Source organism: Nyctereutes procyonoides, unplaced genomic scaffold, assembly GCF_905146905.1.
Source record: "Nyctereutes procyonoides isolate TBG_1078 unplaced genomic scaffold, NYPRO_anot_genome, whole genome shotgun sequence".
NCBI classification, from domain to species: Eukaryota; Metazoa; Chordata; class Mammalia; order Carnivora; family Canidae; genus Nyctereutes; species Nyctereutes procyonoides.
In genome coordinates, this window is record NW_026575125.1 from 54414329 (window position 1) to 54436420 (window position 22092).

The 22092-nt window shown below is 39.3% G+C and overlaps 1 protein-coding gene across 2 annotated transcripts in view; it reads left to right on the plus strand.

The window, feature by feature from the left end:
- The first annotated feature begins 1134 nt into the window (after window positions 1–1134).
- Window positions 1135–22092, plus strand: part of ZC4H2 (zinc finger C4H2-type containing) — a 32941-nt gene continuing 11983 nt past the window's right edge. For both annotated transcript variants that reach the window (XM_055338289.1, XM_055338290.1), the window contains exon 1: window positions 1135–1339. In XM_055338289.1, the coding sequence (XP_055194264.1) occupies window positions 1197–1339 (143 nt within the window). In that variant the 5' untranslated portion in view covers window positions 1135–1196. The remainder of the gene's footprint in view (window positions 1340–22092) is intronic.

Below are 22092 nucleotides of genomic sequence, written 5' to 3' on the forward strand. Positions count from 1 at the left end.
CTCCCTGTGCCCCCCCCTCTCTGTCTCTCATGAATAAATAAATAAAATCTTAAAAAAAAATCAGTGTGGACATCCAGAATGTCCTGATATTTATATTGTACTAACTTTTCTCTAGCACCTAAAAAATATCAAGCTCTGTATTCTGCTCTGCTGGGGATGTTTTCATTGAGTACTCACAATAAGCCTTTAAAGGCTATATGATTAAGTCCAAATTCTTTATTGTGATATTCAAGGTCTTTCACATTCTGGCTCCAACCTACCTTTTCTACATACTTTTCCTACTTCTCTTTCCCACCTCCACATGCCATATATGAACTTTATACCTCAGACACTATGGCCCATTTGTCCTTTCCTTTCAATATGTGTTGTGCCTTTTCCTGGAAAGTCCATCCTCACCAATGGTCTGACAAATTCTCAGTCGCCTTTTGAGACCTATGTACATCTTCTCTGCTGAGGTTACAGCTTATCTATTCCTGTATTTATGATAGAACACAGCACTGTAATTAATGGGTCACCTTACAGTCTCTTATGCTCCTCAAAGCCAAGGATTCTTTTTATTTATTTTGCCTCACCCAGTGACCCCCTCCCCAGTACCTCCTTCAATGACTGGCAAAATCTGAACTCTGTTAACTGTTTTTAGGCTGGAAAGAACTAGGTCACTCCCCCATGTCCCCAGCTTTTAGCAGCTGCTCCCTCTTAAGTCCTCCGCCTCTTCTCTAACCACACCCCCCTCATCTACATCTAAATGCCAAAGCCACTAATTCCCAGGCAGCTGCCAAAACACTCAACATCTCAAAAGAGAGTTCTTCTGCAGGGTTTCCCTCCAGCCCGAAAGAGTCCACTAATTAGCGAGTCCTGGTTACCTTTTGGGAGTGGGTAGGCGTAAGGGCCCCGGGAAGGGTGTGAGTACATCTCTTATCTCTCCGGTTGCCTTCCTCAGAAGGCATTTTTTCCCATTTTTTTCCGCACGGGCCAGACGAATATCCTCGTTCCCTTGAACACCTCACAACCTTTGACACAATTATCTGTGACAAATTGATTAAAACTGTAACTGCAGGAAGAGAAACAGGCATGTCTCGCATGGCCTTCTGGGAGTTGTAGTCCCTTTGGTCCCTGGGCTGCATGGCTGGTCCTGCAGCTGCAGACTACAGCTCCCAGGCCTGCTCCGAATCCCTACCGCACAGGCTCAGAGCCCAATGCCCGGAGGCGGTGGTTACGTTGTGTCTATTGTATGCCTGGGTTTGTATTTGTACATTTCTCGGGACCTGAAATTGGGAGTGAAGAGCATGGCAGATGAGCAAGAAATCATGTGCAAATTGGAAAGCATTAAAGAGATCAGGTAAGTGAACATTGCAGCGCCCCTTAGACCCCCTCGAAGCCCCCAAAATCCCAGGCTGCGGGAAAGAGCTGAGTTACCACGGAAAGTATCTATTGTTAAGCTACTTGTGGAGAGGGGCGGGAAAGGAACCCATTCACGGAATTCGACGATGGGAGGGAGGCTGCAAAGTGTTGGAACTAAGGCCAGCAGATTGACCAAGAGAGACCTGTCGCCAGATGTCAGAGAGAAAGCCAGATGGAGACACCGGGAGGTTGGGGAGGACGGTGCCGGGGGTGGGGGTGGGCTGGGGCGTGGACCTTGGCGGGTGGTGGTGATGTTGGTTCCAAGACAGCTTTTTTCATCTTGGGGTGGGAGTTGGACAGCATTCTTGGATTTATTATTATTATTATTATTATTATTATTATTATTAGTGTTTGTTTGCTCCAAGGTCTATGTGGCTCCTTGTTCTTTCAGAGGCGAGATTTTTTTCAGTCTCCTGATAACTTCAGGACCTAGAGCTCAGGCTGGACTTTTGAGAGCAAAGTCCAGCGCATTGGGGCAGGTGGTGGCCTCCAGGGACTAATTGCTGGGGGTGCGGAAGTATATGGCAGTCTGGGATTGGTAGGACGGAAAGCACTTGCACGTATGTACTTTTTGCATTCACACATTTACCACCGTCTTCCTCTCCTACCCGGTGCTCTGAAAGGGGAATGGGAGCAGTGGGGACTGGGGAGGCAGTGGCTGCGCCAGATGGTGGTAGCTCAGCTGCAGCTCTAAGGTGCCAGAGGTGAAGGACAGGCCAGCAAAGGGGAATTTGCCGGCTTCCTGACCCCTTCCTTCCAGGAGCAGCTTTGGCAAGGTGATGATGTTGTCCTTGCTCAGAACATACTGTCGCCAAGCAAGTGGACTGACTGGGCTGACACCCGGCTTTCCTTCACCCACTCTGCTTTTCCAGAACCATCCCCCCTCGCTGGCTCCAGTTTTCACCCTCATTCTGAGGATGGCCTGGGTTGGACAGTCTCCCTTTAGCGTTTTCACAGAACTCGGGGAAAAGGATACGGATGTCAAGTGTGTCTATTTAGGAAATAAGACGTTGGACCAAGAGATTTAACCCTTGGAGTGAATGTCTTGGGTGAGACACATGTGTAGGGAAGCACTTGAGCTTTTTTTGTCCTTTGGAGGTTTGCATCTCTCCTTCTGCAGGAGTGTAAAGTGTAAAGGGAAGGGACTATTAATTATTAAGCATCTGGTGAGCCAAGTTCATTGACCCACTATTGCTTATTTCAGCAAGAGCCCTGAGAGCTTCCTACACCTCTTTTACAACTGGGAAAATGGAAGCTCAGAACATTTAAGTAACTTTCCCAGAGCCTGACAACTTGAAAATAAATGTCAGATTTTGACAGGAACCCAATTCTCTGGTTTTCCCACTGTATCCCATGGAGGGTCTACAAAAGGCTGGAGAGGGGGATTATGTTGCAATATTCTTTTGCAAAAAGAGTGAGATACTTTGGTGTGTCAGAAAGCTAGCTATCATAATAAAAATGTAGCTAATAAGAAGCTTAGGCCTACAAGTGAAGAGCCTAGATCTTTTCTTACTAGACTTTATTTTCTTTTTAAGATTTTATTTATTTTATTTATTCATGAGAGACACACACACAGAGAGAAGCAGAAACATAGGCAGAGAGAGAAGCAGGCTCCATGCAAGAAGCCCGTTGTAGAACTTTATCCCAGGACCCCGGGATCACCCCCTGAGCCAAAGGCAGATGCTCAACCGCTGAGCCACCCAGGTGTCCCTCTTACTGTACTTTAAAGAAACCTCTGTCCAACTCCAAAAGAAAGGACAGTTGGGAGAAAGGGAAGTACCCTCCCAATGGAGACCTTATAGGGAGCCTCTACCCTCACCTATATAAACCAGGCATTCCTACTACTAGCTGGGAGGGGTACATCAGAGGCCTACAGAGAGGGCTGAACCCCCATCAGCAATCAGCAGTAACAAAGAGCCCTTTGTAAACGTGAAGGTCAACTAGAGACCAGGTGGAGAACCTGGATTTATACTACTCACTTCCTGCAAAAAGAATACATCAGGTCTGCAAAACCAAAGGTTTAAAAGAGATCCATTGTCCAAATTTAATTTTTAGAAAAATTACTTGCCATACCAAGATTATAAATTTAAATGACAAGAGAAAGTAAACCCTTGTCAACATTAAGATGACACAGATGGTAGAATTATCTTACAAAGATTTTAAAGCAGCTTTCATAAAAATGATTCACTAAGTGATTGCAACACACTTAAACGATAAAATAAAATATCTCAGGGATCCCTGGGTGGCGCAGCGGTTTGGCGCCTGCCTTTGGCCCAGGGCGCGATCCTGGAGACCCAGGATCGAATCCCACGTCAGGCTCCCGGTGCATGGAGCCTGCTTCTCCCTCTGCCTGTGTCTCTGCCTCTCTCTCTCTCTCTCTCTCTCTGTATGACTATCGTAAATAAATTAAAAAAAATAAATAAATAAAATATCTCAGCATATAAATAGAAGTCTCAGCAAGGATATATAAAACATAAAGGAGAACCAAATAGAAATTTGTGAACTGAAAAAACACAAAGCCAAAAAACGTTATAAAAACTAAATGGATGGGCTCTACAGCAGGATGGAGAAGATAGAGGGAAAAAAATACCAGACAACTTAAACATCAAATATTAGAAATTTCATAATCCAACCAAAGGGAAATTAGATTCCAAAAATAAGAAAAAAGAATTAACCAGAGTGTCCAGACCTGTGGGACTATAACAAATGATCTAACATTTATGTCCACTTTATGTCAGGACTAGGAAAGTACTTGAAGAAACAGTGGCTAAAACTTCACAAACTAAGCAAAGGACATGAACTTCCAGATTCAGCAAGCTAAATAAACACCATCAGGATAAATGTGAAGAAATTCACACCAAGACACATCATAATCAGCCTTCTGAAAACAAAGGGTAAGGAAAAGATCTAGAAAGCAATCAGAGAGAAACAACACTTTACCTATACCTTCAGGGGAAAAATTTTAGAAGACAACAGACATTTCGTCAGACACTGAAGAGGCCCTAGCAGAAAGTGGCACATTTTCCAAGTCCTGACAGAAGAGAATCTTGAATGAAATCCAAAATCCTATATCCAGTGATAATATCCTGCATGAATAAAAGGATTAACCAAGATATTCTAAAATGAATTGAATCAGGGAATTTATCAATAGGAAGTCTACCTTATAAGAATGATTAAAGTAAGTCCTTTGAACACAAAATAAACAATAAAAGGACTCTTGCAGGGAAGAATACAGTGAGCAAAAATATGAGTAATTACAAGAGAAGTCTTTACCTCTTGAGTCATCTGAATTACATTTGATTATTGGTTCAAAATTTATCACACTGTCTCATGCAGTTCTCAGTGTAAGTAGAGGAAACATTTAATACATTCATGTCACAAATAAGGCAGCGTAAAGCGATGTAAAAGGTGAGGTTTGTATATTTCACTTGAACTGACACGATGACATCAGATGACTGTGATAAATTATGTATACATAATGTAATAATGAGAAGAAACACTAAAAAAGCTGTACAAAGAGATGCACTCAAAAACATTATAGATAAATAAAAATGGAATTTTAAAAAAATGTTCAAGTCACCCACAGGAAAGCAAGGCAAAACAACAACAACAAAATAAATCCAGACAGAACAAACAGGTAACAAAGTAAAATGGCAGGCTGAACCTTAATATATCAGTAATTGTGTGCATATAAATGGTCTAAATACACCAATGTAAAAGAATGGATTTTTTAAAATTTTATTTATTTATTTGACAGAGAGAGAGAGTGAGCAAGTGCACAAGCAGAGGGAGCAGCAGGCAGAGGGAGAGGGAAAAGCAAACTACCCCTGAGCAGGGAGCTTGATCCCAGGACCCTGGGATCATGACCTGAGCTGAAGGCAAATGCTTAACTGACTGAGCCACCCAGGCGCCCCCAAGAGTGGATTTAAAATAAAAAAGATCCAACCATATACTGTCTATAAAAAATACATTTCAAATATAATGATATAGGTAAGCTGAAAGTAAAAGGAGGGGAAAAGATGCAATGGAAACTTTAAAAGAAACCAGGAGCAGCTATGGTAATGTTAGATAAAACAGATTTCAGATGAAAAAACATTCCAAGAATAGAGATGGATATTGCATAATGAGAAAGGGTCAAGCCACCAAGAGGACATAACAATTCTAAATGCATATGCCCCCAAAGTCATTTAAATTAGCTTGCTTTAGACACTTATTTTATTTTATTAGACAATTTTAAAGCAATATACAAAGTTTATATCACTTGGTTTATGAATTTAAAGTGGGGAAATTACTACAAATACAACTTGATGTTCACAAATGGGACAGGTAACCGTGTATGGGTGGGTGAGAGAAGGAGGGAGCAAAGAAAGGGGTAGAAGGAACTGGAGAAAGGAGCTAACATTTATTTGTCCATCACCTAATTTCAGAGTTCTTGGCTCATTTATATTTAACCTTCTTAGTGGAAATCTGTGGTAGGAATTATTATCCCCATTTTACAGTAAGGATACCAAGGCTCAGAAAGGTTAGGTTATCTATCTATGGATATATAGCTAGGAAAGGAAGAATATATCCTCCTCCTCACATGACATACACATTTTAGCAAATACTGATAATCTGAGACACCTGGGTGGCTCAGCAGTTGAACGTCTGTCTGCCTTTGGCTCAGGACGGGATCCCAGAGTCCCAGGATTGAGTCTTACACTGGGCTTCCTGCATGGAGCCTTCTTCTCCCTCTGCCTATGTCTCTGCCTCTCTCTCTCTCTCTCTCTCTCTCTCTCTCTCTCTCTCTTTCTCTCTCTCTCTCTCGAATAAATAAAATCTTTAAAAAATGCTGATAATCTCATTAACTATTATGCACAGTTCTTCAACTGCTCTTATCTGAGATAAGATAATCCCTGGAAGGTATGAGCAGAGCAGCCTATTTCTGTTAAAAAATAATAAAATGTTGCTTCTGAGCTCAAGTAGTAGTGATGATGGCAACATCATCAGAAGGCCTAATTAAGATAAGCGGAAGCTAGATGGACCTCCAGGCCCAGAAAGAAACACATTCATATTCAGTGGTCATGCATACCAATGGCAGGATTTGAAATGGGAAATGTTTCAGGAATAGATCCTCTAAACCACAGACCATTTCCCCAGTCCTGACTCTGACCATCTGTCCAGCCCTGCCTTTCCTCCCAATCCCACCCACACTCCCAATAGTGTGTTTAAGACCACAGCCCCCAAATCTGACACTGGTCTATTTTGCCAGTCCATTCATTAGGCTTTCAAGTGGTGCTGCACATATGTAGAAAGGGGAAGAGGAGAATAGAACAAAAGAAGGGAGATGGAAAAGAGGGAAGAAAAGAAGCCATGAGGCAGAGGAAAGGAGTGCAGCCACCACTAAATGAACCAGAGTGCTTCACCAGCTCCCCAAATGCATACTAATATCTCCTTAATATGCACATTCCATTCATACACATACATTACATCCACTCATGTCCTGGTGCACCCGTATCTATACACAATGAGTTTTCCCCACTTAAGAAAGGAAAACACATTTTGGAAGTATACACAGGTATACTTCATTTTATTGTGTTTTGCAGATAGTGCATTTTTTTTTAACAAATTAAAAGTTTTTGTCAACCCTTGTATCATCAAGCAAGATTTTGGGTGCCATTTTTCCTATAGCATTTGCTCATTTCATGTCTCCATATCATATTTTGGTAATTCTTGTAATAATTCAAACTTTTTCATTGTTATCATATTTTTATGGTGATCAGTGGCCAGTGATCTTTGATGTACTATTGCAATTGTTTCAAAGTGCCGTGAACTGCACCCATATAAGATGGTAGACTTAATCAATAAACAATGTCTGTTCTGACTGCTCTACTGACCAGCAGCTTTTCTATCTCTAACTCTTTGACCTTCCTATCCCATGAGACACATCAATATTGACTATAGACCAATTAATAAGCCTCTGATGATCCCTAAGTGTTCGTGTGAGAGAAACACATCTCTCACTTTAAATCAAAAGCTATATTAAAAAAAAACAAAAAACAAAAAACAAAAGCTAGAAATTAAATTATTAAGCTTACTGAGGAAATCAAGTCAAAGGCTGAGATAGGCCAAAAGCTAGGCTTCTTGTGCCAAACAGTTAACTAAGTTGTGAGTGCAGAGGAAAAGTTCTTGAAGGAACTTGAAAGTGTTGCTCCAGTGAATAAGAAAGCAAAATAGCCTTATTGCTGATACAGAGATAGTTTTAGTGATCTGGATAGAAGATAAAACAAACCACAGCATTTCCTTAAGCCAAAGCCTAATCCACAGCAAGGCCCTAACACTTTTCATTTCTGTCAAGGCTGAGAGAGGTGAGGAAGCTGTAGAAGAAAAGTGTGAAGTTAGCAGAAGCTGGTTCATGAGGTTTAAGGAAAGAAGCTTCCTCCATAAAGCAGAAGTATAAGATGAAGCAGCAAGCGCTAACAAAGCTGCAGCAAGTTATCCAGAAATGTAGCTAAGATAATAAATGAAGGTGACTACACTAAATAACAGATTTTCAATGTAGATTAAGTAGCTTTGTATTGGAAGTAGATGCCATCTAGGACTTTCATAGCTAGAGAGAAGTTTCAAAGCTTCAAAGGACAGGCTGACCCTTGTTAGGGGCTAATATAGCTGGTGACTTAAAGTTGACTTTAAGCTGGTGACCATTTACCATTCTGAAAATCCCAGTGCCCTTAAGAATTACCCTAAATCTATTTTGCCTGTGGCCCATAAACAGAACAATAAAGCCTCGATAAGAGCACATCTGTTTACAACATGGTTTACTGAATATTTTAATCCTACTGTTGAGTCCTACTATTGAAAACAAAATGATTCCTTTCAAAATACTGCTACTCACTGACAATGCATCCGGTCACCCAAGAGCTCTGCTGGAGATGAACAACAAAATTAATGTTTCCATACCTGCTAACACAGCATTCATTATGAAGCCTATGGATCAAGGAGTAATTTCATCCTTTAAGAAATACATTTTATGCAAACAAAATCGGAGAAGGACAATCATCATATGGTTGCACTCATACGGGGAATATAAGAAATGGTGAAAGGGATTATAAGGGAAAGGAAGGAAAATGAGTGGGAAAAATTAGGGTGACAAAACATGAGAGACTCCTAACTCTGGGAAAGGAACAGAGGGTAGGGTAAGGGGAGGCAGGTGGGGGGATGGAGTAACTGGGTGAAGGGCACTGAGGAGGGCACTTGATGGGATGAGCACTGGGTGTTATACTATATGTTGGCAAATCAAACTTCAATTAAAAAAATAATACACTTTGTAAGGCCATAGCTGCCATAGATGGTGATTCCTAGATGAATCTGGGCAAAGTAAATTGAAAACCTTCTGGAAAATGTTCCCTATTCTAGATATCATTAGAAACACTCATGGTTTGAGGCGCCTGGGTGGCTTAGTGGTTGAGTGTCTGCCTTCAGCTCAGGTTGTGATCCTGAGGTCCTGGTATTGAGTCCCACATCAGGCTCCCTGTAGGGAGTCTGCTTCTCCCTCTGCCTATGTCTCTGCCTCTCTCTCTGTCTCTCATGATTAAATAAATTTTAAAGATCTTAAAAAAAAAGAACACTCATGGTTCATGGAAAGTAGTCAAAATATCAACATGGACAGGAGTTTGGAAGAAATTAATTGTACCCTCATGGGTGACTTGGAGGAGTTCAAGACTTTAGTGAAAGAAGTATTTATAGGTGTAGTAAAAATAGCAAGAGACCTGGAATTAGTTGTAGAACCTGAAGATGTGACTGGATTGCTACAATCTCATTATAAAACTTTTAAGAGATGAAGAGTTGCTTCTCGTGGATGAGCAAAGAAAGTGGTTTCTTGAGATAGACACCAGGTGCAGATGCTGTGAAGATTGTCAAAATGACAACAAAATTTAGAATAGTACATAAATATTGGTTGATAAGGCAGCAGCAGCATTTGAGAGTCAAAGATGGCTCCAGTTTTGAAAGAACTGTGGGTAAAATGGTATCAAGCATCATCACATGCCACAGAGACATCATTCACAAAAGGAAGAGTCAATTGATATGGCAAACTTCATTGTCTTATTTTAAGAAATTGCCACAGCAACCCCATCCTTTGCCAATCATCACCCTGATAGGTCAGTAAGCATCAAGATCAAGGGAAGACCCTCTACTAGCAAAAAGATTAGGACTCACTTAAAGGTCACGTAATGGTTAACGGGTTTTCTAACAATAAAGTATTTTTAAATTTATGTATATCTTTTTTAGACATAATGCTATCACATAATAGACTACAGTACAGTGTAAACATAGCTTTTATATGCCCTGGGAAACAAAAAAATATTTGGCTCTCTATTGCAATATTCACTGTATTGAAGTGATCTGGAACAGAACACACAGTATCTCAGAGGCATGTCTGTTTTGTGATGTGAAGTAGTTTCCCTTAAATGTTTCTGCTCTGGGTCCTCTCTTTCCTTCTTTACAAATTCTTCTGTGTGACCAACTATACTTCCATGGCTTCAGGTATTACCTTCAAATCCCCAATCTCTGTCCCCCCAGCTTCCTTCCAAGTTTTAGCCCAATACATCCCACACTGTACTGGGCTTGTCCACCTGGTTGTTTCACAAATGCTGCTTAAGTTGGCCAGCTCTTATGACTTTGTCTCTACACCAGTCCAGGTTCTTGTTTAATGCCATTATTTTCTGAATAGTTACCTCAAATTGAAACCTATATTTCAGTGTTGCTTACCCTTTTTTTACAACTCATCTCTGATACTTAGCAAATCCTACTATTTCTGTGTTTACCATTATAATTCAAATTCCTACCCCACTCTCCACTTCCACACTAACTGCCCCATTTTATGTTTTCATCATGACTTGTCTGCATATTTATAACTCTACCTATGAAATTGTTTTCTTGTCTTTTTTCTCCTTCCCTGTCTTCAATGCCATCCACATTGCTATAAGAACTGTCTTCCTAAAGCACTGGTGTTATGTTATCCCTCAAACATATTTACCAACTTCCCACAGCCTATAGCAGTATTTTTCCTTTTTTAAAAAACAGGTTTTATTTATTTATTCATGAGAGACACAGAGAGAGATAGAGAGGCAGAGACATAGGCAGAGGGAGGAGAATCAGGCTCCATGCAGGGACCCCGACCGATGTGGGACTCGATCCCAGAACCCCGGGATCACACCCTGAGCCAAAGGCAGAGGCTCAATCACTGAGCCACCCAAGTGTCCCTACAGCAGTATTTTTCAAAACACAGGTTACAAACCACATGTTTCATGAAATAAATTAATCAGTTGCCAGTAGCATCTGTAAAACATTTAAATATCAAAATAAGATAGGAAATACCAGCCTACATTGCATAAGAAATGGTAAATATTCTTTTCAGAAACTTTTGTTTCAAGTTTTTATCTGTGTTTGCGTGTATTGGGTCACAACGTAAAAATCATTTCTTGCTGTAGGCCATTTCTTACTGTATTTCTAATGAACAGATATTTGCCTATAGTTGTTGCATTCATGTACCTCTGTCCCACAAGTCTGGCCCACACCCACCTTTCCAATCTTATCTGCTACTACTTTTTATTCAACCTATCCTTTATTTACATGAAAGTTCCCTGCTCTATCATACACTTTTACACCCCTAGGCCTTTGCCAATGTCAATCCCTTATTGAATGCCTTTTCCTCATTCTAGGCCGTAAGTCCTACTCGTTCTTCAAAGAAGACCCAGAACAAACCCCAGCTGTTGTCCAAAACCTTTCAATTTCCCCAGTCCAAATGGATCACTACCTTTTTGGGTTCCCACAGTAAGACTTATGCCTTATGATCAAGTTTTGAATTGGCATATATTTCCTTCCCTTCCTCCCTTTATTCACTCATTGCTGTGGCAGCTTCAGCAGGCTCCTTTGTCACCTGGCTTGAAAACTGACACAGCCCAGTACTCACTCAACAACCAGTTACAGGAGATTCAGTACCTCTGGGACTTAGGAATGAGTAAGCCAAATAATGCTGATCACAGGAAAGAGAATGGGAAGGAGTTGACATTTGGTAGTGAGCTGTAAGAAAGTCTTCAAACTGAACTGTTCTAACCTGATTTTCTGACAGTACCTGTTCTGTTTTCCCAGATGAGCAAATAAATATTAGATGGAAAGACACTTGGTACTTAGGGACTGTTCTAACTAGACTAGAGAAGGCAGGAAAAACTGGCTCCCCTTTCTTAATTCAGTAACATTTACCAACCACCTGTTCTGAGCCATATACTGGACTGGGATATTCTGGGGACCATTAAGACAAATTAGACCTGTTCTCAAGGATCTTAGAATCAAGGTGAATAGCTCTGATCTCTCCCCTGAGTTCCAGACTCACATATCCAACTTCCCACTTACCCATACCTACTGGATGTGTTACTGGCATCTCAAGCTCCAACAGAACTTTCAGTTCCACTCCCACCCCAACATTCTCCACTCCTAGTCTGCCCCATCAATAGTAATTGTCTCCTGAACTCAAAATCTGGAATCATTCTTCATTCCTCCCTCTCTCTGACCCCCTACATCTGAGTGATTATCAAATAGTAGTACACTGGTTATGCATCAGAATCCACCTGGAGGACCATTGAAACAGATTTTTGGGTCCCATCTCCAGAATCTCTGATTCAGTATATCAGGGGTGGAGCCTGAGCATATGCATTTCTATCAAGTTTCAGGCAATAGTGTTACTTGTGGTCCTGAGATCACACTTGAAAAACCACTGCATTAGTTAGTTTGACCTGGTGGGTTATACCTATATAATATATTCTGGATCTGTCCACTTCTCACCATTTACTTAGCTCATCAACAAATTTGTGCAGGTTTCCATACATCTGCACTACCCAGTGGCTTCACTTGATCAGTGCATCCTCAAGTCCTATAGATCCTAGCTGCCCTGTCCTGTTTGTTGTGTGAGTATTGGGGCTAAGTCACCTCTGGAGCTGGATGATGGATGAGCCTGCCAAGTTCGGCCCATGAATGGATGTTCTATTGCCCTAGAACCTGTCCTCCCTATACGTCCTACTCCATGTTAGCCAGTAAAAATCCATTGGAAAGAAGTCAGCCAGCTGAATATTTTTGTTTTGACTCAGGATTCTGTATGGATAGACTGTGACCTAGGGAGGTCAGATATCCTGGTTCAACAGTTAAATAAAACTATGGCCCCAGTGATTGTGGGAAGCCTTAAGTAAGTATGATGTGATTTTCCTGTGATTCTCTGGCCACACCATGTGCACTTTAGCCTCTTGGGAGGATTTCCTTATAAAACTTTCCACATAAAATCACATCTTTAATGATTTTGATGTTTTCCTCTCTTGTAAGGCCAAATATACCACAGATTCTATTTCATGGAGTCATCTAAGACCTATGTGCAAGGTTATACTGAGTTTTACTTCTCAGGTAGAATTTCCAAGGTTCCAGGAAGTTCCATGATGTGGAAGTTCCATCCTGAAAATTGGTGACTGCACCAGGACAAGAATTCACCTCTGTTGGCTTGTTTTCCACTGCTTGAGATCTATCATATGAGAAAAGTCCCTTGGTATGATGGCAAAGTTGATTAGGCTCACTACAATGGAGTCTCTACTTCTTGGCTTTGTGATCTCAGCCTCAGATTTTTCATCTGTAAAAATGAAGCTAAACATCCCATTCATATGGTCATGATAAGGATTAAAGTAGATGACATATAAGATGCCTAGCACAGTTGCTGGAACATAATACACACACACACACACACACATACACACACACACACACACACCTGCTATTATTAAACAGAACTCTTCTGAACACCCAATTTCTTCTCAGTTCCTGGTACTTATAGACTCAATAAATGATGCCTAAATGAATCAACCCTTCTCACCCATGATAATGTCTTTCTTTCTCTGAGGCTACTGAAATTTCAGTCAATACCCTAAACTTACTACCTATTTGCTTTCATTTTGTCACTCCAAATGTAATTGCTGAGCCCTGCTTATGGCCAAAGCAGTGTGATGGATGATGGGGAGTTTATAGAGAGAAGTATAACATTGTGCCATTCTCTAGAAAGCTCTTGTGTGTATAATTATCTATATTTTAAATTGCTTCATGTGTAAGTCTGTACATTTAGAGGACCCAAAGGACCATAGCTGCATGCTTTTGGGCTAGTTCTTTGCCCTATCTGGGCATTTGTTTCTTCATCTCTGAAATGAAGAGGATGAATTTGATTGGTAGCTTTGAAATAATGTTCTGAGAAGCCCTGGGAGTTCCACAGAGGTATATCAATGGCCACTCTCATAGAGTCAGACAGAGTTGGATTTGGAGAATAAGGACTCTGGAGGTCCCAGTTCCACTTCAGCCATAACAGTTAAAATGTGTTCTATTTTCTGTATTGGATCACAGTTATTTTATTTGAAGGAAGAGGTCTACTCATCAGTAACCCACAGGATCCAGCACACTGTTGGAGTAAATGGTACTTGCTTAATAAACTTTCTTTGTCCACTTGATTGATAGAAAAAAATGTGAAGAGAAGGAAGTTAGCATGATGTCTACTCTGTAGATTTGGGAAAGGAAGGACATTTTCCCTAAACTTAATCTTAGCCAGACTACCCAGTTACTGGACAGAGCATAGATGGTAGAACAATAGATACTAATCCTAAGAACAGAGTAAAGGCAATTGACCACCAGGGTAACATGTCTGCATTTTTTGTTTCATCATTAACCCCCTCCCTAGTCCTCCTGGGTACCTCAGTTGACCAACTCCATTAAAAATCTCTTGCCTCTACACAAGCCTTTTGACATGTCATTTATTTTCCTGGAGAAACAGGAACGGAGGAGTAGGAACAGCTTAAAATTTGGGTTCAGATGGTTTTGTGAATCTAAGTATGGTAAGAAGTCATTGGAGGATATACGTGTAATATCTATTGAGTTGTGATTTTCATACTATAGAAAACATCCATTTTAGGTGTGCAATTCAATGGCTTTTAGTAAATTTACAGAGTTGTACAACTATCACCTCAATACAATTTTAGAACATTTCCATCATACAATAAAGAGCCCTTATGCCCAGTTTTAAGTTGATCTCCATTCCCACCCACAGCTCCAGACAACCAGTAATGTACTTTCTGTCTTTATAGATTTGCCTTTACATACAACTTAGCATATTGATTTTGAGGTTTGTACACATTGTAGCATATGCCATTGTTTCTTTCCTTTTTAATGGCAAATAGTTTTTCATTGTATGAGAATACCACATTTTGTTCATTTGCTGACCGATTAGTAAACATTTGGGTTATGTCTACCTTTCAGCTTCCGTGATTAATGTTCCTCTAAACATAGGCATATAAGTCATTGCAAGGAATTACATTTTATTTTTAAGTTTTTATTTAAATTCCAGTTTACTAACATACAATATAACACTAGTTTTAGGTGTACATATAGTGATTCAACACTTCCATACAATACCCAGTGCTTAACACAAATGCACTCATTAATCCCTTCACCTATTTATCCCATACCCATCCCTCACTTACCTCTTCTCTGGTAACCATCATTTTGTCCTCTATGGTTAAGAGTCAGCTTCTTGGTTTGCCTCTCTTTTTCCCCCTCATTCTTCATTTGTTCTGTTTCTTAAATTCTACATATGAGTAAAGTCATCAGCTTTTGTCTTTCTCTGACTGGCTTATTTCACTTAGCAAAACACTCTAGCTCCATCCATGTCATTGCAAATAGCAAGATTTGATTCTTTATTATGCATGAGCAATATTCCATTGTCTATGTATATCATAACTTCTTTATCCATTCATCAGTCAATGGACACTTGACCTGTTTCTATAATTTGGCTAATATAGATAATGCTGCTATAAACATCAAGGTGCAAGTATTCTTTTGAATTAGTATTTTGTATTCTTTGGGTAAATACCTAGTATTGCAGTTGCTGGGTTGTAGGGTAGGTCCATTTTTCACTTTTTGAGGAAACTCCATTCTGTTTTTCAGAGTGGCTGTACCACTTTGCATTTTCACCAAAAATACGAGAGAGTTCCCATTTCTCCACATCCTTACCAACACCTGTGGTTTTTTTTCTGCTGTTAATTTTAGTCATTATTACATGTGTGAGGTGATAATGTCATTGTAGTTTTGATTTGTGTTTCCCTGATAATGAGTGATGTGTTGAGCATCTTTTTAAGTGTTGTTGGCCAACCTTATGTTTTCTTTTGAAAAATGTCTCTTCATATCTTTTGCCTATTTCTTAACTGTATTATTTGTTTCTTGGGTGTTTAGTTTGATAAGTTTTTAAAAAATATTTTATTTATTTATTCATGAGAGAGAGAGGCAGAGACATAGGCAGAGGGAGAAGCAGGCTCCATGCAGGGAGCCTGATGTGGGACTTGATCCCAGGACTCCAGGATCATACCCTGGGCCTAAGGCAGGTGCTAAACTGCTGAGCCACCCAGGGATCCCCAGTTTGATATTTTTTGTGGATTTTAAATACTATCCCTTTAGCAGATATGTAATTTGCAAGTATCTTCTCCATTCCAAAAGTTGCCTTTTAGTTTTGTTGATTGTTTCCTTCACTGGGCAGCAGCTTTTTATCATGATGAAGTCCCAGTAGTTAATTTTATTGTTTCCCTTGCATCAGATGTGTCTAGTAAGAAGTTGTGACAGCCAATGTCCAAGAGGTTGCTACCTGTGTTCTCTAGGATTTTGATTGGTTTCCTATCTCACATTTATGTCTTTCATCCATTTTGAATTTATTTTTGTGTACTGTATAAGAAAGTGGTCCAGTTTCAGAGAGAGAGAGAGAGAGAGAGAGAGAGAGAGAGAGAGAGAAGAAAGAAAGAAAGAAAGAAAGAAAGAAAGAGGTCCAGTTTCATTCTTTTGCCTGTTGCTATCTAGTTTTCCCAACACCATTTGTTGAAGAGACTGTCTTATTTCTATTGGGTATTCTTTCCTGCTTTGTTGAACCATATAGTTATGGGTCTGTTTCTGGGCTTTTCATTCTGTTCCATTGATCTATGTGTCTGTTTTTCTACCAGTAAGATACTGTCTTGATGGCCGCACCTTTGTAATACAGCTTGAAGTCTGAAATTGTGATGCCTCCAGCTTGCTTTTTTTTTTCAAGATTGCTTTGGCAATTTGCAGTCTTTTGCAGTTTTAGGATTATTTTTTCTAGCTCTAAAAGTGCAATGGTATTTTATTCAATAACTATTGGATATGGTATTCAATAGGGATTACATTGAATTTGTAGGTTGCTAAAACAGACATTTTAACAATATTTGTTCTTCCAGTCTATGACCATGGAATATTTTTCCATTTGTGTCATCTTCTATTTCTTTCATAAGTCTTCTATAGTTTTCAGAGTACAAGTCTTTTTACCTCCTTGGTTAGATGTATTCCTAGGTATCTTATGGTTTTGGGTACAATTGTAAATGGGATTGATTCCTTGATTTTTCTTTCTACTGCTTCATTATTGATGTATAGAAATGCAACAGATTCTGTACATTGATTTTGTATTCTGCAACTTTACTTAATTCATGTATCAGCTCTAACAATTTTTTGGTGTCTTTCAGGTTTTCTACATAGAGTATCATGTCATCTGTGAATAGTGAAATTTTGATCTCTTCCTTGCAGATTTGAATGCCTTTTCTTTTTGTTGTCTGATTGCTGAGGCTAGGATAAACTAGAGTGGTGATAGTGAACATCCTTTTCTTGTCCTGACCATAGGGGAAAAACTCTCAGTTTTCAGGATGATATTAGCTATGGGTCATTCATATATGACCTTTATGATGTTGAGATATGTTTCCCCTAACTCTACTTTGTTGAGGGTATTTTATCAATAATGGATGCTGTACTTTGTCAAATGTTTTTTTCTACAACTATTGAGAGTATTGATACGGTTCTTCTTATCTTTTCTTTTATTAAAGTGATCTGTCACTATTGATTTGCAAATATTGAACCATCCCTGCAGCCCATGAATAGATCTTACGTGGTCCTGGTGAATAATTATTTTAATGTACTGTTGTATTTGATTTGCTAGTAGTTTGTTGAGAATTTTTGTATCCATGTTCATTGGGAATATTGGTCTGTAATATTACTTTTTAGAGGGATCGTTGTCTCATTTTGGAATCAAAGGATACTGACAAAAAAAAAACAAAGTGATACTGGCATCATAGAATGAGTTTGGAAGCTTTCCTTCCATTTTTATTTTTGGAACAGTTTCAGAAGAATAGATATTAATTCTTCTTTACATGTTTCATAGAAGGGATGCCTGAATGGCTGAGTCAGTTAAGCATCTGCCTTCAGCTCAGACCATGATCTGTGTCCCAGGGTCAAGCCACATATTAGTGTCCCTGCTTAGAGAGGAGTCTGCTTTTCCCTTTCCCTCTACCCCTCCCCACTACTCATGGTCTTTTTCATATCCTATCTCTCTTAAACAAACAAATAGTGTAGTATTTTAATTTTTAATAATAGTTTTAAATATTTTTAATACAAACAAATACATAAATAAAATCTTTTTTAAAAATCTGTTTGGTAGAATTCACCTGGCAAGTCACATGGCCCTGAACTTTGTGGCGAGATATTGATTAGTGATTCAAATTCTTTGCTGGTTTCAAGTTTTCTATTTCTTCCTCTGATTGCTTTAGGTTTCATTTGATTTTCTTTTTCTAGCTCCTTTAGGTATAAAGTTAGTCGCGCTGCTTTTAGTTTTTCTTTTTATCTTGATATTTTCCAAATTTAACTACAATATATCTTTGTGTTGGTCTGCTTTTCTTGATTTTGGTGAGAGTTCTGTGTGCTTCGCAGATTTGGAAGTCAGTTCATCCTCTAAATTAGGGAAATGTTCAGCTATAATTTCCTCAAATAAACATTCTGCCCCCTTTTCTCTCTCTTTTTTACTTGGAGTCCTATGATATGAACGCTATTAGGTTTCATGGAGTTATGGAGTTCTCTAAGTCTACCTTCCTGATCCAAGATTTTTCTTTCCCTCTCTTAATTAGCTTCATTATTTACCATGAATCCATTTTCTGTATCACTTATTTGTTCTGCTTCTTCCATCCTTGAGTTCATTACATCCAATTAGTTTTGAATCTTGGTTATTAAATTTTCATTTCAGCCCGATTCATTTTTTGCACCTTTATCTCAGTGGTTTTCAAACTCTGTGATGTCATCTATACATTATTTTTTTAAAGATTTTATTTATTTATTCATGAGAGACACAGAGAGAGAGAGGCAGAGACACAGGCAGAGGGAGAAGCAGGCTCCATGCAGGGAGCCTGATGCAGGACCCGATCCCAGGTCTCCAGGATCACAACTTGAGCCGAAGGCAGGTGCTAAACCACTCAGCCACCCAGGGATCCCTCTTCTATGCTTTCCTGAAGCTTGGCTACTATCCTTTTAATTATTGCTTTATTTTATTTTTAATACATTTTTATTTATTTATTTTTCATTTTATGTAATATTTATTTTACTTTTCTATTTTATTTTTGTTATTTTTTTCTCTTTTCCTTTTATTTTATTATTTTTTAATAAATTAATTTTTATTGGTGTTCAATTTACCAACATACAGAATAACACCCAGTGCCCATCCCATCAAGTGCCCCCCTCAGTGCCTGCCACCCAGTCACCACCACCCTCGCCCTCCTACCCTTCCACCACCCCTAGTTCATTTCCCAGAGTTAGGAGTCTTCCATGTTCTGTCTCCCTTTCTGATATTTCCTACCCATTTCTTCTCCCTTCCCCTCTATTCCCTTTCACTATTATTTACGTTCCCCAAATGAAAGAGACCATATAAATGTTTGTCCTCCTCCAATTGACTTATTTCACTCAGCATAATACCCTCCAGTTCCATCCACGTAAAAGCAAATGGGGGTTATTTGTCATTTCTAATGGCTGAGTAATATTCCATTGTATACATAAACCACATCTTCTTTATCCATTCATCTTTCGATGGACACCGAGGCTCCTTCCACAGTTTGGCTATTGTGGACATTGCTGCTAGAAACATCGGGGTGCAGGTGTCCCGGCGTTTCATTGCATCTGTATGTTTGGGGTAAATTCCCAGCAGTGCAATTGCTGGGTCATAGGGCAGATCTATTTTTAACTCTTTGAGGAACCTCCACACAGTTTTCCAGAGAGGCTGCATCATTTCACATTCCCACCAACAGTGCAAGAGGGTTCCCTTCTCTCTGCATCCTCTCCAACATTTGTGGTTTCCTGCCTTGTTAATTTTCCCCATTCTCATTGCCATGGGGTGGTATCTCATTGTGGTTTTGATTTGTATTTGCCTGATGGCAAGTGATGCAGAGCATTTTCTCATGTGCTTGTTGGCCATGTCTATGTCTTCCTCTGTGAGATTTCTCTTCATATCTTTTGCCCATTTCATGATTGGGTTGTTTCTTTGCTGTTGAGTTTAATAAGTTCTTTATAGATCTTGGATACTAGCCCCTTATCTGATACGTCATTTGCAAATATCTTCTCCCATTCTGTAGGCTGTCTTTTAGTTTTGTTGACTGTATCGTTTGCTGTGCAAAAGCTTCTTATCTTGATGAAGTCCCAATAGTTCATTTTTGCTTTTCTTTCCTTTGCCTTCGTGGATGTATCTTGCAAGAAGTTACTGTGGCCGAGTTCAAAAAGGGTGTTGCCTGTGTTCTCTTCTAGGATTTTGACGGAATCTTTACTCACATTTAGATCTTTCATCCATTTTGAGTTTATCTTTGTGTATGGTGAAAGAGAGTGGTCTAGTTTCATTCTTCTGCATGGGGATGTCCAATTTTCCCAGCACCATTTATTGAAGAGACTTTCTTTCTTCTAGTGGATAGTCTTTCCTCCTTTGTCGAATATTAGTTGACCATAAAGTTCAGGGTCCACTTCTGGGTTCTCTATTCTGTTCCATTGATCTATGTGTCTGTTTTTGTGCCAGTACCACACTGTCTTGATGACCACAGCTTTGTAGTACAACCTGAAATCTGGCATTCTGATGCCCCCAGATATGGTTTTCTTTTTTAAAATTCCCCTGGCTATTCAGGGTCTTTTTTAATTCCACACAAATCTTAAAATATTTTTTTCTAACTCTCTGAAGAAAGTCCATGGTATTTTGATAGGGATTGCATTAAAAGTGTAAATTACCCTGGGTAACACTGAGATTTTCACAATATTAATTCTTCCAATCCATGAGCATGGAATATTTTCCAATCTCTCTCTGTCTTCCTTAATTTCTTTCAGAAGTGTTCTGTAATTTTTAGGGTATAGATCCTTTACCTCTTTGGTTAGGTTTATTCCTAGGTATCTTATGCTTTTGGGTGCAATTGTAAATGGGATTGACTCCTTAATTTCTCTTTCTTCAGTCTCATTGTTAGTGTATAGAAATGCCACAGACTTCTGGGCATTGATTCTGTATCCTGCCACACTGCCATTTGCTATATGAGTTCTAGCAATTTTGGGGTAGAGTCTTTTGGGTTTTCTATGTAGAGCATCATGTCATCGGCAAACAGGGAGAGTATGACTTCTTCTTTGCCAATTTGAATGCCTTTAATGTCCTTCTTTTGTCTGATTGCTGAGGCTAGGACTTCCAGTACTATGTTGAATAGCAGTGGTGAGAGTGGACATCCCTGTCTTGTTCCTGATCTTAGGGGAAAGGCTCCCAGCATTTCCCATTGAGAACGATATTTGCTGTGGGCTTTTTGTAGATGTCTTTTAAGATGTTGAGGAATATTTCCTCTATGCCTACACTCTGAAGAGTTTTGATCAGGAATGGATGCTGTATTTTGTCAAATGCTTTCTCTGCATTATTGAGAGGATCAAATGGTTCTTCATTTTTCTCTTGCTGATATGATGAGTCACATTGATTGTTTTATGAGTTTTGAAGCAGCTTTGTGTCCCAGGAATAAATCCTACTTGGTCATGGTGAATAATTTTCTTAATATATTGTTGGATCCTATTGGCTAGTATCTTATTGAGAATTTTTGCATCCATGTTCATCAGGGATTTTGGTCTATAATTCTCCTTTTTGGTGGGGTCTTTGTCTGGTTTTGGAATTAAGGTGATGCTGGCCTCATAGAACGAATTTGGAAGTACTCCGTCTCTTTCTATCTTTCCAAACAGCTTTAGTAGAATAGGTATGGTTTCTTCTTTAAACATTTGATAGAATTCCCCTGGGAAGCCATCTGGCCCTGGACTTTTGTGTCTTGGGAGGTTTTTGATGACTGCCTCAATTTCCACCCTGTTTATTGGCCTGTTCAGGTTTTCTATTTCTTCCTGTTCCAGTTTTAGTAGTTTGTGGCTTTCCAGGAATGCATCCATTTCTTCTAGATTGCCTAATTTATTGGCGTAGAGCTGTTCATAATATGTTTTTAAAATCGTTTGTATTTCCTTGGTGTTGGTAGTGATCTCTCGTTTCTCATTCATGATTTTATTAATTTGAGTCTTCTCTCTCTTCTTTTTAATAAGGCTGGCTAATGGTTTATCTATCTTATTAATTCTTTCAAAGAACCAACTCCTGGTTTTGTTGATCTGTTCCACAATTCTTCTGATCTCGATTTCGTTGTCTGTTCGAATCTTTATTAACTCTCTTCTTCTGCTGGGTGTAGGATCTACTTGCTGTTTTTCTTCTAGCTCCTTTATGTGTAAGGTTAGCTTTTGTATTTGAGTTCTTTCCAGTTTTTGAATGGATGCTTGTATTGCAATCTA